Below are 13244 nucleotides of genomic sequence, written 5' to 3' on the forward strand. Positions count from 1 at the left end.
AAATGTCTAGGCAATTCTGATCTCAGTCATTTTACCACATTTAAATCTATAAATTCCACAGAATCCTGCAGATTTTTCCCCAATAAAATCAGTGCATAAACGGCAAAATATTCCATCTGGTTTTTTGACTATTAATATGTGTATATAATATGACAATATACAGACAGATAAGTATATAGTAGCTAGTTATTAGCGGGTACCATGATTCAACACTGATATGAGGACAGATTTATTATGCAGTTTTTGATTGATAGATTAAAGCTTAAGTGTGTAAGTAACTTGTTACTTACACACTTATTTGTAATATTTGTAGACAGACTTCAGCTTTAATTTTTACTCATAGTAAATTCATTATTCACGTCATTCGTAATTTTCAGAAAAGATCAGTCTCACATCCTCTGACTCAAAGACGTAGCATATCATGCGGTACTGCTTCCGACTTTCTGTGTTGAGGTCTGATTCTGTGCAGTCGAGTGAGGAGGAGTTAGACAGACGCCGGCGGGCCATCAGAACCACCACGTTACCGATGTCTGCGATGTATGAGATGGTGCGGAGGGCGTTGTCCATCATCGTCTCCTGTGAACAAGGATCAGGAGTCAGCCAATGAAAAGTCTGTAAGCATTAATCCTGCACCTTGTTCTTTAATGTCAACATTTTTCTTTTTAAAAGGGCAATTTGTCTTTTTATGAGATAGTAAAGTGGGAAGAAGGAAAATTGTATTGGGAATTGACACAAACCTGCATTCCCATTAGAGCACCATACAACACTGTCTATACTGTATATTCATAAAATAGTCGATATATTGATACAATTACCAGGTTTATATGAAATTTACCAACCTGTGTGTCAGCATTGAGCACCTTAATGGCCTTGGTTGAGATGAACAAGTCAATCTCAGTCAAGCTCTGAGATTCACCCTCTACAGACTAAAGAACAGTTACAGAAAGGTTACAGTGTCATCTAGTGGACTGAGAGAGAACTTCTGACACCAGCTGCTATTTTTTAATGGACATTAAACATTTTCTGTGGAGACTCTTGTAAAATACCTTAACACAGTCCACAGCTTCCTGCGCTTGCTTCATGCGCACACTTTTAGACGGGTTTCTTTCGGACAGCAGCTGGGTAGAGCCGAGGTAGTTTGCAGCAAAGATGATTCCATTGATGAGATCTTCTGGCTCACATGGACCAGGGACTGGAAAACAAATGCAAAGACCAGGATAAACAACTACACTAATAAAGCTCTAATATTAATAAAACACCAATGATCAACAAATGTACCGATGCATATTTCAGATTTCAAAAGGTTTGTGTCACAATATTCAAATAAAACAGAACTTACTATCCACAAAGCTTGGAAAAGAGGGATTTCTCTGGGTCTGCTGAAAAGCAAACCAATAATTAAGGTACAGATCTCTTTTCAGGTTACAGCTTGCCTTATAGATGTATTCTGAGGGACAGAACTGACTCTGCGATTACTATTCAGCATATAAATAGGTAACTTGCCGGTCTCTTTTGTCCGGATGGAGGCTCTGTACTACTATCCTCTGGACTACTCTGAGAAACCTGTCGAAACATTAAAACAGACAATGCTATTTTGATATATAGGTACAATTTATAATTGACATGATGATGAGACATGATTATTGATGAAAACGTAGGGCTGAAGCCATAATATAAGTGGATGGTAGTGCTTGTAAATAAAAAAACAGTAGCCAATAGCCAGTCAGTTGTAGCAGGCCAGCGGTTGATTAAACTGTTTAGATTATTTGTGGCAAAACAACTCAATTTTTAGGAAATGCAACACAAAATGTCTGCCCCTGTATATACATATTAGTTAAATTAGCACAATTAGCATTAGCATAATTAGCTTCAATTATTTTTGGAACCAAATGGCTAAAGATTTGAATAAAAAAGGAATGTTGTATGTTGTACACTAACACTAACAATCGAATAGTCTTTTGCTTCAAATCTTCAAATCTGCCCAGAGTGTTTCCTTCGCCTGCAGCCCGAGACACATCCCTGCAACCTAGCGGGACAAGAAGTCTGGAGAATGGATGGATGGAAATCTTCAAATTGGAAACATTTGATGCTTGTCTAGAAGGAGGCGGACCAAGAAGGTAGAAGTCTGGTGTTTTCACACCTATGGATCATTTGTTTTGTTCTGAAACAGGGCTTAAATTTGTTACAATGTTGTATTTTCTTCTTGGTTTGATTCGCTTTCACACGGCAACATTTCGAAGCGTACCAAAATGTGTTTATGCAAGTCACATGTGAGTACAACTGTCCTCTTATTGGTCAGAGTTTTCTCAGCATCATCCATCAAAATGATTGACAAGTTTGCTCCATGAGCTTATTGTGGCTTTATTTGTAACTGTTGAGACACATGCAAACACTATACAAATGTAGCCATAATTCCCGCTATTAAATATCCCACATTCGTATTAATGCTGCGGCAAATTCAAACGCACTCTCTCTGGATCTCCCAGTGCTGTCTAGTAGGTTAACTGTGTCATATATGAATGTTATAATGCAGCTAGAGCCAGAATCAAGGCTTCGTCAGGACAGCATTCTCGCACGGAGAAGCGCAATTACGCAACATTTAAGATGAATAGTCGCTCTTTGGTTTTCAACTACGGTAACTAATGTTCTCACTCACAGAACCAGACACTACTGCTTTTTATATAACACATTTCCCAATTATGGTTTGGTTTGTTGGTCCGTTGTGTCGGATTAAATGAGGCAGGTGTGAAAGCACCCTAAGGGTGTATTCACACCTTTCTTGTTTGGTTCGACTGAATCAAACTCAAGTTTGTTTCCCCCCTTGGTGCGGATCATTTTGGCAGGTGTGAATACAGCAATCGCACTTTGGTGTGGGGGAAACAACCATACCGAGACCCAGCTGAAGAGGTGGTCTCGGTCTGGTTCAAAACAAACTCTGGTACAGTTGAATTTCTGTCCAATGAATGGATGACCGTAGCACACGTGTGGTTTTGTTTACGAATTTTGGTTCACTTGCAAAAAGGGCAGTGTGAAATCGAACCTGGACCGGACCAAAAGCAAGTGAACTAGCGGACTTTCCTGGTGTGAATACACCCTAAGAGTCTCCAAATAAGATAAGAACAGGCTGTCTGATCAAAGCTACCATCCACATTTTTTGGCATTTAGGAATGGGTCAATCTAGAATAAATAACAACAATAACTACAACTACAAAATACAAAATAAAACTACAATAACAAGGATCCACTCAAATGGATCCAAACGTTGCAGTTCCTCTGCAAAGAGGAAAAAAAGACTTCTTGACAGTTAGCAGAGAATTCACAGTTACCTGTTCCTGACTAGGCCTTGTCTTCTCCATTTCAACAGGTTTGGCCAAGTCTTTATGCAGCCATTTGTTTGGGGACTGTACAGGTGTATTAACATGGGCTCTGGATTCGCTGTTTCTCCTGCCTGATGATGTTGAAGAGGTCCTGGAACTGTCAGGAGCCCCTTTCCCATTATTTGTTTGATCAGGTGCACCTTTGTTCCTTCCTGAGTTGTTTAGAGCAATTTTAAGTTTGGTCTTAACGCCGATTGCAATCTGGTCTTCCTCAACATCCCCATTGCCCCTTGTCTCTTTTCCACCCTTTGGTTTGTGATTACAAATGGGACGGTCATGTCCTCTGTTTTTGCTGTCTCCAGGACTTTTACTTTGCTCGTGTGAATGTTTCCCATCTCCGTCCCTGTCGTCCTCTATAGGGTATTTTAGCAAATGCCTTTTTTTCCAAGCACCTCTGTCCTCTGGATCTGCAAATTTTGCTTTATTGTTGACCCCATTACTGTCCTGGTAAGCAATGTCTCTGTTGTGTGCTCTTTCCAAATGATGTCCTCTAAATCTGAAACTTTGTCTAGAGTCTCCTCTACACTCTCTGACCACTGGGACATCACAATCTTTTGGACAGTCACTAGCACACTCTTCCTGAACGCTTTCCATTCGATTCCTAGGAGCACAGCTTGACCCTGGAGGGATATCCCTTGGTTGTTTGGGGGTTTCCTGGTTCCTTCTATAGTTACTAACTGATTCAGTTTCTTGCCCCACTTTATCATGACTGGAATCTTGGGGACGATTTCTGCCGACTCTGGGAAAGACTTCAGAACAATCGCCTTTATGTGGGATCTCATTGTTGTTCAACTCCACTTCTTTCCCTTCATAGTGAACAAACCCATCATTGTCTTCTTCTTCGCTGTCCTCTTCTCCTTCTTCCTCAGTCTCTTCTTCATCCTCCTCGTCCTCAGCCATGGGGGCTTGTACGAAGGTTGTCTCTGTGATAGGCTCTGGGTGTTTGTAGACCATCGTTGGTGCATCTTGCTGCGGTGCCTTGTAAAAGCCTTCAGAGTGTTCCCAAGCCTTTTCTGGTTTACAGCTATCCCGGACTTTCCGAGATGTGCCGGGACACTCAGCACCATCTGCACCTTCATGGCAGTCCATTCCTTCCATGTAGCTTTCATCCTCGGGACAACAGTGGACATAGTAGGTCATCCTATCCGCTTCAGTTTGCAGTTCCTCATCTTCCTCATAATCATGCTCCTCCTCTTCTTCCCCGGATGCTACATTATCATACTCGGAAAGCGAGTCTTCTTCCATGCTATCCGGCTGAAGGGGGCTTTCGCCTCGGATGGAGTCGTCCCCAGACCCATCACTCAGACAGGACCTAGCTGGCGTAGGTGAGGGTGGTTGGACGTCCAGCTTGTCATTCCGAAGTTCCTCAGGAACTGGATCAACTCCATCTCCATAGAGATTTTCACTTCCCTCAGGCGCAGTGCTAGAGGCTGAAGGGTTGAGCTCTGAAACAATGGCTCTGGTCCCTGGTCTTCTCCAGAGAGCCATGACTGGCTTCATTAGGTCCACAGAAGTGGGATTCTGTCAGCCCTGAAACAAGAAATGCCAAAAGTGAGTAAAAATTGGCTTTGATGTGTAAATAAAACAGGGTAACTTGACAGTAGTTGATGACAGTATAAGAAACGGAGGCATAATACAGTACATTATGTCAAACTGATGCAGTCACTTATGTCATACAGTAGATGCGATCAATTCAAATCAGAGACATCTACTAAGAAAACATCTTCTAACTACTTTTACCTACCTTTATAACTTACCTACAATCCTTTTCAAGTTATTTTCACTCTAGATATCCATGGAGCAGCAAATATGTGGAACATTCCTCATATTAAACCACTAACATGAATTTAAGATCAAAATCACAATGTAACTTCATTACAGTGGAAGTGGAAGACTGGGGGACAAAAAAGGTCCACTGTCCACTGTCAATAGTCCAGCAATATATAAAGCACAGCTCAAACAGAAACCACTTTTAAACCAAGCAGCTTTCTGTTGGTCAAAGTGGTGTTTCCATGTGACCAACTTGAACTTGAAATCTGCTTGGGGGATCTTTCACCATGAAATCCCTTGCTTGAGTCCTGAGTAGTAATGGGTCGATCATGAACGATTCGTTTATTTTGAACGAATCTTTAATATGACTTGGGAACAATGAGTTGTCTCAGAGAGTGAACTGTTCGTTCCCTTTCGAGGGAACTAACACTGTGTCGGTAACTACACTTTGGGGAATGCCCTCAGCGTAGTGTATTCCCCAAATTGTTGTTGCTGACGCAGTGTCTCGTTTCCTTTCTCAGGGAACAAGGGTTACAGTCGTAACCTGAGACGTTTTGTGTTGACTGTGCATGCGCAACATCCTATAGGTTCTTTACAGGAAATTATTAGTTCATCACTCGAGTCTTCGGGTTCGGGTTTAGTTCCGAGTCGATCGTTCATCCTGTGACAGCCCCATAGAGGCTATCCATTCTGTACGGGAAAGAGAAATGATTAGTTCACCTCGACAAAAGTATGAGCTATACCGACTGCATAGTTTCAGCCTATGGGGTTGTCACGTGATGAACGAATAACTCGAACCCGAAGACTCAAGAGGTGAACTAATCAATTCTGTATCTGGTACCGACTGCATAGCTTCAGCCTATGGGGCTGTCACGTGATGAACAATGACTCGGCTCAACATTGTGATGGACGATGGCATCATCTATCAGCCCAACCCTATATGTAATGAAATAAAGTGTGCTAGTATCCAGCAAGTACAGGAAAAAAATGTCACTCAGGCATCATTATGTGCAGTAATTTTCATCTACACATTGACTTTGTAATCCCTGAGCTGTATCAAAACCTCTGAGGAAAACAACCTCATCCAAATCAAGCACAGTACACCGCAGCATCAGGGAGACAGATCTGCACAATTCAGCAGGTGTATCAGCAGGAAACATGCTGATATTTTCCTGCACTACAGGGATTTCTCCCTTGATGAGAGGCATCAGATTCCCTGTGGAAATACGGCCTCCTTTTGATTATGTGACTCGCTTAATTTGTCCCCTTATACAACACAAGCTTGCTTCAACACAGATGGACAGATAAATTTTTTTTTTTTTAGTCTGAAATCTTCATAATTGTTTTTTTTTTAGGATACTGAAAATCAGGAAACGTGGGATCTATAGGCAACACTTATTTGCAGATACGGAGCAACTGAACAAAGTTTGAAAACAACCTTTTAAGCATGGCTTAAGCGTCCAATACTTCTGTAGGCCATTGTATTGCTAATTATTTAAGAATGAAATGAAATAAATTTTAGAATTTGCTAAGTTTGCTAATCTATCTGCATTTAATGTGGTTTGTATAAATTTGCAAAGTAAATTGATTCTTATTTCTCATGAATTAGGCAACTCACAGTTTGCAATTTCAGATAAACTGTGGAAATTGGCCCACATCTTAAAAGAGAAAACAGCAAGCCTAAGCTGAAAATGTAGTCTTGGTTGAAGCTTGTAATCGAACACATTAGTATCGCTATTAGATCAGCAAGGAACTTCTGACCGGCCAATATACCCGTCTTCCTTAATGTTCCTTTATGTTCAGCGACTGTCAATGAAATTGCAGGGATTTTTTTCCCCATTTGGTTTAAATTGTAGATCTTTCTTATTCAGCAATGCAAATGTGCCTTCATTCACTTTTCTGTGAAGTTCATTTAATAAAATAGGTTTAAAATAAACACCATTTTGAGTATTTGAATGGAATAAAACTTAGATTTAAATAGATTATCTTATGTTCCTGAACATCACTTGAACTAACAACAGGGTTCCCGCTCCTTTTGCCAAATAAATTTCCATGGCATTTCCAGGGTTCACACATATTATGAACAATGAATTTAAATGATTTTTCTTAATTATGAAATTATTTTTTTAAAGTTCATTTTATAGAGATTGTACTCAGAAAGAGCCATTTCAATAAAATATTTAAATATTTTAGAGCAGAAAATACGAAAAAAATAAATAAATCACTTTTCATAACTTCTTAAAATGCCCTGGTATTTCCAGGTTTTACAAGCTTTTTTCATTCATGATAAGGAATAAAATCATTTAGATTGCACTCAAATTGAACAATTTCTAACTGCATTGAATATAATTGTTAAGAGAGATCTTCTAGAGATCGCTACAGGCCTATTCAAAACAAAGGCGTAGCTTGATGACGCCAAGTTTGAGCGCGGAATCTTGGGACGTGGTCTTCACATCAACGGCCGGTGGGAAAGAATTGGGATAGGACTCGGGAAGAAATCACGTTCATAGAGGCGATTATTATTAACGTTATTGTAGTATGAAGCAGAGCAGGACCGAGTGTTGTGGGAGCTGAACGAGGCCGCTGGAGCGATTGCGCAACACACGCCGCGAGCAGCGAGACTTTTATTATGACACAGTCGCCGGCGCTGCTTCCTCTTTTCCGGTCATGAGTATGAGGTAACACAGCTCTGTTTATCATGTTAGATACATTTGAGTGTGTTGAAAATGATGTTATAACGTTACTCTGTGTGTTCACTCGGCGGCTGCTGTGAGACACTGTTGCACACTGCAGTAAGATAGATCGATTTTAGAATATCATATTAAATGCTGGATGGCTTGTGTTGATAAATGGCATGCAATTCATTTTAAAACGTATTGTATGATGGAGAAAATGCTGTATTACTGTTACTAAAAATAAAGCTGCATCTGATTATGCTATGTTAGCTACTTGACAAAATAGTGTTTTTCTCTGAGGCATGGTAAAGCATGGTACTCAAAATCAAGAAAATTAGATTTAAACAATAAGACTAAACATGATGAGCTATATAACAATAATTAGTTTTCTGTCTATAAATATATCAAAACAGTTGTTCCCTTGCGTATTAAAACATATAAATATTAAAGCGTCTTTGGTGTTTCCATGGTTTCTACAAAATAAAAGCGGAAACTGAGGGAAACGCGGGTATGACGCAATTGACAGGCGACTCCTCACACGTCCCGGAGACTTGGATAAAACTGCAATTTTCTCATGATTTACAAATAGTTACAAACATTTGGGATATTGTAAGTACTCAAGTGAACAAAATATATAACACTGGCCTAGTGGTTTTTGGATATTTTACTGCAAAATTCTTACATATTGCACCTTTAAATTAAATACTTTAGAGCTTAACCTACCTTGAAAATGTACAAACACCATAGTAATTACCATGACTTTCTAATCTTTTTGTTCAAATTTCTATGGCTTTTCCAGTCCTAGAATTTTTTTAAAATTCCCTTATTATACATATCCATATTTTACATGCATTACCAATGTGTAAAATATATATATATATATATATATATATATATATATATATATATATATATATACACACACACACACACAAACAAACAATACAAGGATGTGCCCATATCTGACAAACTAAATGGGCTGGTAAAGAACAATTACACAAATGCACAATCTGTCAAACATGGTCTGAAATGTAAAGGTGCAAAGGCAACCCCTAGACCTGCAGGGAGTTGCGGTCTCATCTAAATGTAAATGCTTTTGTCTGGACACTTCCCTGCTGAATCAAATAAACAAAACATCTTAAACCAGCATAAGCTAGTAAAAGAACTTCAGCTTTGTTGGCCTTAGCTGGTTTAAACTGGTCTCTCAACCTGACCAAGCTGGTTATCAGCTGGATTAGCTAGTCAACAAGCTGGTATTTAAGTCTGGTCAGGTAAAAAGTGTCCCAAACCTCTCTAAACACCCCAACAGACAATAAAAGCGGTTTATGCTGGTTTAAGCTGTTTATTCAGCAATGTTGTATGGTCAGACAACACCGTAGGCTTACCCAAATGCCTTTGCAAAACATTCGTTCAATTCGGAATTGTAAATATTTTGAAAAGTTTCTAAATGAACCTCCTTCAGCACCAAAATAAGCCTCATATCCAGCGGTTCTGACGTCACGATCCATTCTTCCAGTGATCTCGAGGCTGAATTACTGCATCCATCGTCCATCGACCCGGACTCCTCACAGCCCAAATGAATCACAAACACAGCCCATAATCCGTAAATCATGGCCAAAATGCTCTTGTTTCTGCACATAACATCATATGGAACATTTCCCCGCCTCATATCCAGAGAATATGAAGATACGTCGCCGTTTCAGCGTCATTGCCGAGATGCCACATGCATGTGCACGCGCTTAAAACCTGCACTCACTCACAACGACAAAATACACGTGGTGATGAGCATTAGCACGTTGTGTATTTTGTCTTTTTAGTTCAGGTATTATAAAACTGACTAAAATCGAAGCGTGTATATGTAACGACCGACGATAAGCTTTTAAAATGAAGAAGTGCTTACCGAAGCCAGTTTGGCGTTGCTCAACCAAATTAATATTTGTCGTTGTATTGCTCAGACACTTGCAGACCAAATGCTAGGACATGTCTTCCATGAACCACAGATGCTGAGGAACGTGGATGTAGCTTATACACACACCCGTCCCTCAGCATCCCGGGACAGTGAAGCGCTTTATGACTTTTTTTAAAGAGACAGTCAAACATCACAGCAAAAATAGGCTACTAGCAAATAAATTCTTTAGATTTTTCCTCAACTTATAAATTATTTATTTCTTCGTGACAAGAAACCCCTTCCCTGTCTGAAGTCAACAAACTTAAAACATAAGTAGTCTTGTCTTTATCAATCAAATTGGAAAAGCTGCATAACTGTATTGCGCACAGCATACTACATCAGTATACAATGCATTGCATAGCCTACTGTATATTTTATAAAGTATGTTACAGTATGCAATAATAAACAGAGTATAATCAAGGTATCCGAATTTGCCCCCAAACCTTATAATGTGCACTATTTCAGAGGACAGCCATTTGTGGTGGTGTCTAAAACCATAGTGGACATTATTGAATACACTCATTCAATCCCATAATGCACCACAAACAATATAGTGTACAACTGATGTACACTCATCGGCTAGTTGCTAAAGAATACCCTGCACTGGAAGTGTTGTGCCAAATTAATTCCAGTGTCTTGGCAGAAGATGGTGTCCGCAGCACTTCTGGTGCACTCAGTGTCTGAATTCGCTCACTTGTTTTCATTATTCACTCATTTTGTGTATTTTATTAGTGGAGTAATAAAGTGAATAGTGAATAAGGGTGTAGAGCACGATTTCAGTTACAGTCGTAGTATGTTGCTGTCACATGACCGCTCTGTTTCCATTTGAAAACAGGTTTGATTCCCCAGCAAGTCTTGTAAAATATTGGAGATATTCCTAATATAGGCCTACATTAGAAATATCTTCAATATTTTACAAGACTTGCTGGGGAATCGACCTGTTAGCATACGTACATCTCAGAGACGTCTATTTGATGTCTATGTTTACGTCTTGAAGATGTATTTTTTAGACTGTTTGCTCATCTGCAATATTTCTATAGGACGTTTCCTGTCAGATGTCAATTAGAGGTTTAGAAGATGTCTTTAAGATGTTTATGATTTAGAATGTATGTAAAACTGACATCTCAAAGATGTCTATCAGATGTTTATAAACAGCAGATGCTTTCCAGATGAAGTGATCTTTAAAGGGTTAGTTCACCCAAAAATTGAAAATTCTGTCATTTATTACTTACCCTCATGCCGTTTCACACCCGTAAGACCTTCGTTCATCTTCAGAACACAAATTAAGATATTTTAGTTGAAATCCGATGGCTCCGTGAGGCCTCCATAGGGAGCAATGACATTTCCTCTCTCAAGATCCATAAAGGTACTAAAAACATATTTAAATCGGTTCATGTGAGTACAGTGGTTCAATATTAATATTATAAAGCGACGAGAATATTTTTGGTGTGCCAAAAAACAACAACAAAATAACAACTTATTTAGTGATGGCCGATTTCAAAACACTGCTCCATGAAGCATCGGAGCATAATGAATCAGCGTGTTGAATCATGATTCAGATCGCGTGTCAAACTGGCAATGGCTGAAATCACGTGACTTTGGCGCTCCGAACAGCAGATTCGATACACTGATTCATTTGTGCTCCGATGCTTCCTGAAGCAGTGTTTTGAAATCGGCCATCACTAAATAAGTCATTATTTTTCACTAAATAAGTCGTTAATATTCTCGTCGCTTTATAATATTAATATTGAACCACTGTTCTCACATGAACCGATTTAAATATGTTTTTAGTACCTTTATGGATCTTGAGAGAGGAAATGTCATTGCTCCCTATGAAGGCGTCACGGAGCCTTCGGATTTCAACTAAATATCTTAATTTGTGTTCTATAGATTAACGAAGGTTTTACGGGTGTGAAACTGCATGAGGGTGAGTAATAAATGACAGAATTTTCATTTTTGGGTGAACTAACCCTTTAACAGACCTCTTGCAGACGTATGTGTGCTATACAGTGGAACTTATTCAAGGTAAACACTATATTACATTTTTCTCTGAGAGATAGTCGTAAAGTCTGAAGAGCAGAACAATTTTCTGTAAATAGTTCATACAGTATATAGATCATCATAGAATCCAGGTATGTTAAGGACCGTAAAATCATGACAATTTTCTTTGCATACAAAAACTCTTAAAGACCCCATGAAATCAGTTGACGAGCAGTTGTCTTATTGGAACAGGAAGGTTGAGTGGGACAAATAGAAAGTATTGACAATTGACTTCAGCTACATCACAGCCATGAACCATTCACCATTATTTACTGTTCGCTACTTTAGTTCACTAATAGTAGACATCTCTCTGCCGAGACGCCGGAATTAACTCGGCATGGCCCTCACAGTGCAGGGTATTCTGTAGCTGGTAGCTGTTGAGTGTACATTGGTTGTACACTTGTTATTGCAGTGCATTATGGGATTGATTGAGTGCTCTTGATTGTGTCCCCTATGGTTTCAGGCACCACTACAAATGGCTGTTCCCTCAAACAGTGCGCAGAATGAAAGCGAGGCTATGAGGGATAGACATACATCTCTTCAGTGGGTTTTTTTCATTTAATGTGTTTTTAGACTGTTCTGCTGATGCAACACTGCAAAAATATCTTTCTGAGAATATTCAGTAGACAAAAAACCCCCAGACAATATGAGCTGTGGAAAATTATAAGTGATCTTGGAGCTTTTTACAGCTCATAACAGCGGATGCCATTGAAAATACTGTAAGGGGCCATTCACACAAAACGTGTTTTTCCATTCCAATGCGCTACTGTTCCATTGTTTTCTATGTAAACGCACGCTAGAAGGACATGTATGACTGTTGCACTCGCGTCTTGCATCTTCTAAAGCATCTCGCTCATGACATGGGCTGTGTCCGAAATCGTGTACTGTTTAGTTGGTACTACATTTGAATTTAAATTTACTTCACGACTGTTGAAAAAGTATGTTCTATATAGTACGAATGCATGTAGTATGAATGAATTCGGACGTACTACATCCGTCAGTTACGTCCCTTCAACTCCATTCACAAATCCTCTCCTGTGGCCTTATGGGATAGTAAAGTGTCCATTGTATACGCACTTCAGAATCTTGCCGGAAGTAGTAAGTCATCCAGGTACTTTTCACCTACTGTTTTTCGAATACAATGAATTCGGACATACTACTCTGGTCACATACTGTTTTTCGCGAACTATATAGTAGAGTATTATTCAATTTTGGATGTAGCGATGGCGTTCTAAAAATGGCGTTCTAAAGCGCTCAAGTTAAAATCAGTTCAACGTGTCTTGACCTTGTGTTTTTTCCTCATTCCGTTGTCCGCGTTTCACGTTTTTCAAAGCAAAAATGCATGTGTGAACGAGCCCTAAGTCTATGCCTCACTGCTTCGCTTTCATTCCTCTTATGGCGGTGCTCTGAATAATGTCTATAGTGTGATTTCTG

At 39.4% G+C, this 13244-nt stretch overlaps 1 protein-coding gene across 5 annotated transcripts in view; it reads right to left on the bottom strand.

The window, feature by feature from the left end:
* The window catches only part of apba2a (amyloid beta (A4) precursor protein-binding, family A, member 2a), a 20832-nt gene extending 10934 nt beyond the window's left edge, over window positions 1–9898 (bottom strand). Inside the window, exons 1-7 of one of the 5 annotated variants that reach the window (XM_048158995.1) lie at window positions 9723–9898; window positions 3327–4907; window positions 1504–1563; window positions 1340–1376; window positions 1047–1192; window positions 840–926; window positions 394–576 (exon numbers count right to left, since the gene is read on the bottom strand). In XM_048158995.1, the coding sequence (XP_048014952.1) occupies window positions 394–576; window positions 840–926; window positions 1047–1192; window positions 1340–1376; window positions 1504–1563; window positions 3327–4877 (2064 nt within the window). In that variant the 5' untranslated portion in view covers window positions 4878–4907; window positions 9723–9898. Of the gene's footprint in view, window positions 1–393; window positions 577–839; window positions 927–1046; window positions 1193–1339; window positions 1380–1503; window positions 1564–3326; window positions 4908–9207; window positions 9591–9722 lie in introns of those variants that run through there. The other 4 variants (XM_048158990.1, XM_048158994.1, XM_048158991.1 and 1 more) reach the window with 4 other exon arrangements.
* Window positions 9899–13244: the final 3346 nt, after the last annotated feature.

Source organism: Megalobrama amblycephala, linkage group LG15, assembly GCF_018812025.1.
Source record: "Megalobrama amblycephala isolate DHTTF-2021 linkage group LG15, ASM1881202v1, whole genome shotgun sequence".
Lineage (NCBI taxonomy): Eukaryota > Metazoa > Chordata > Actinopteri > Cypriniformes > Xenocyprididae > Megalobrama > Megalobrama amblycephala.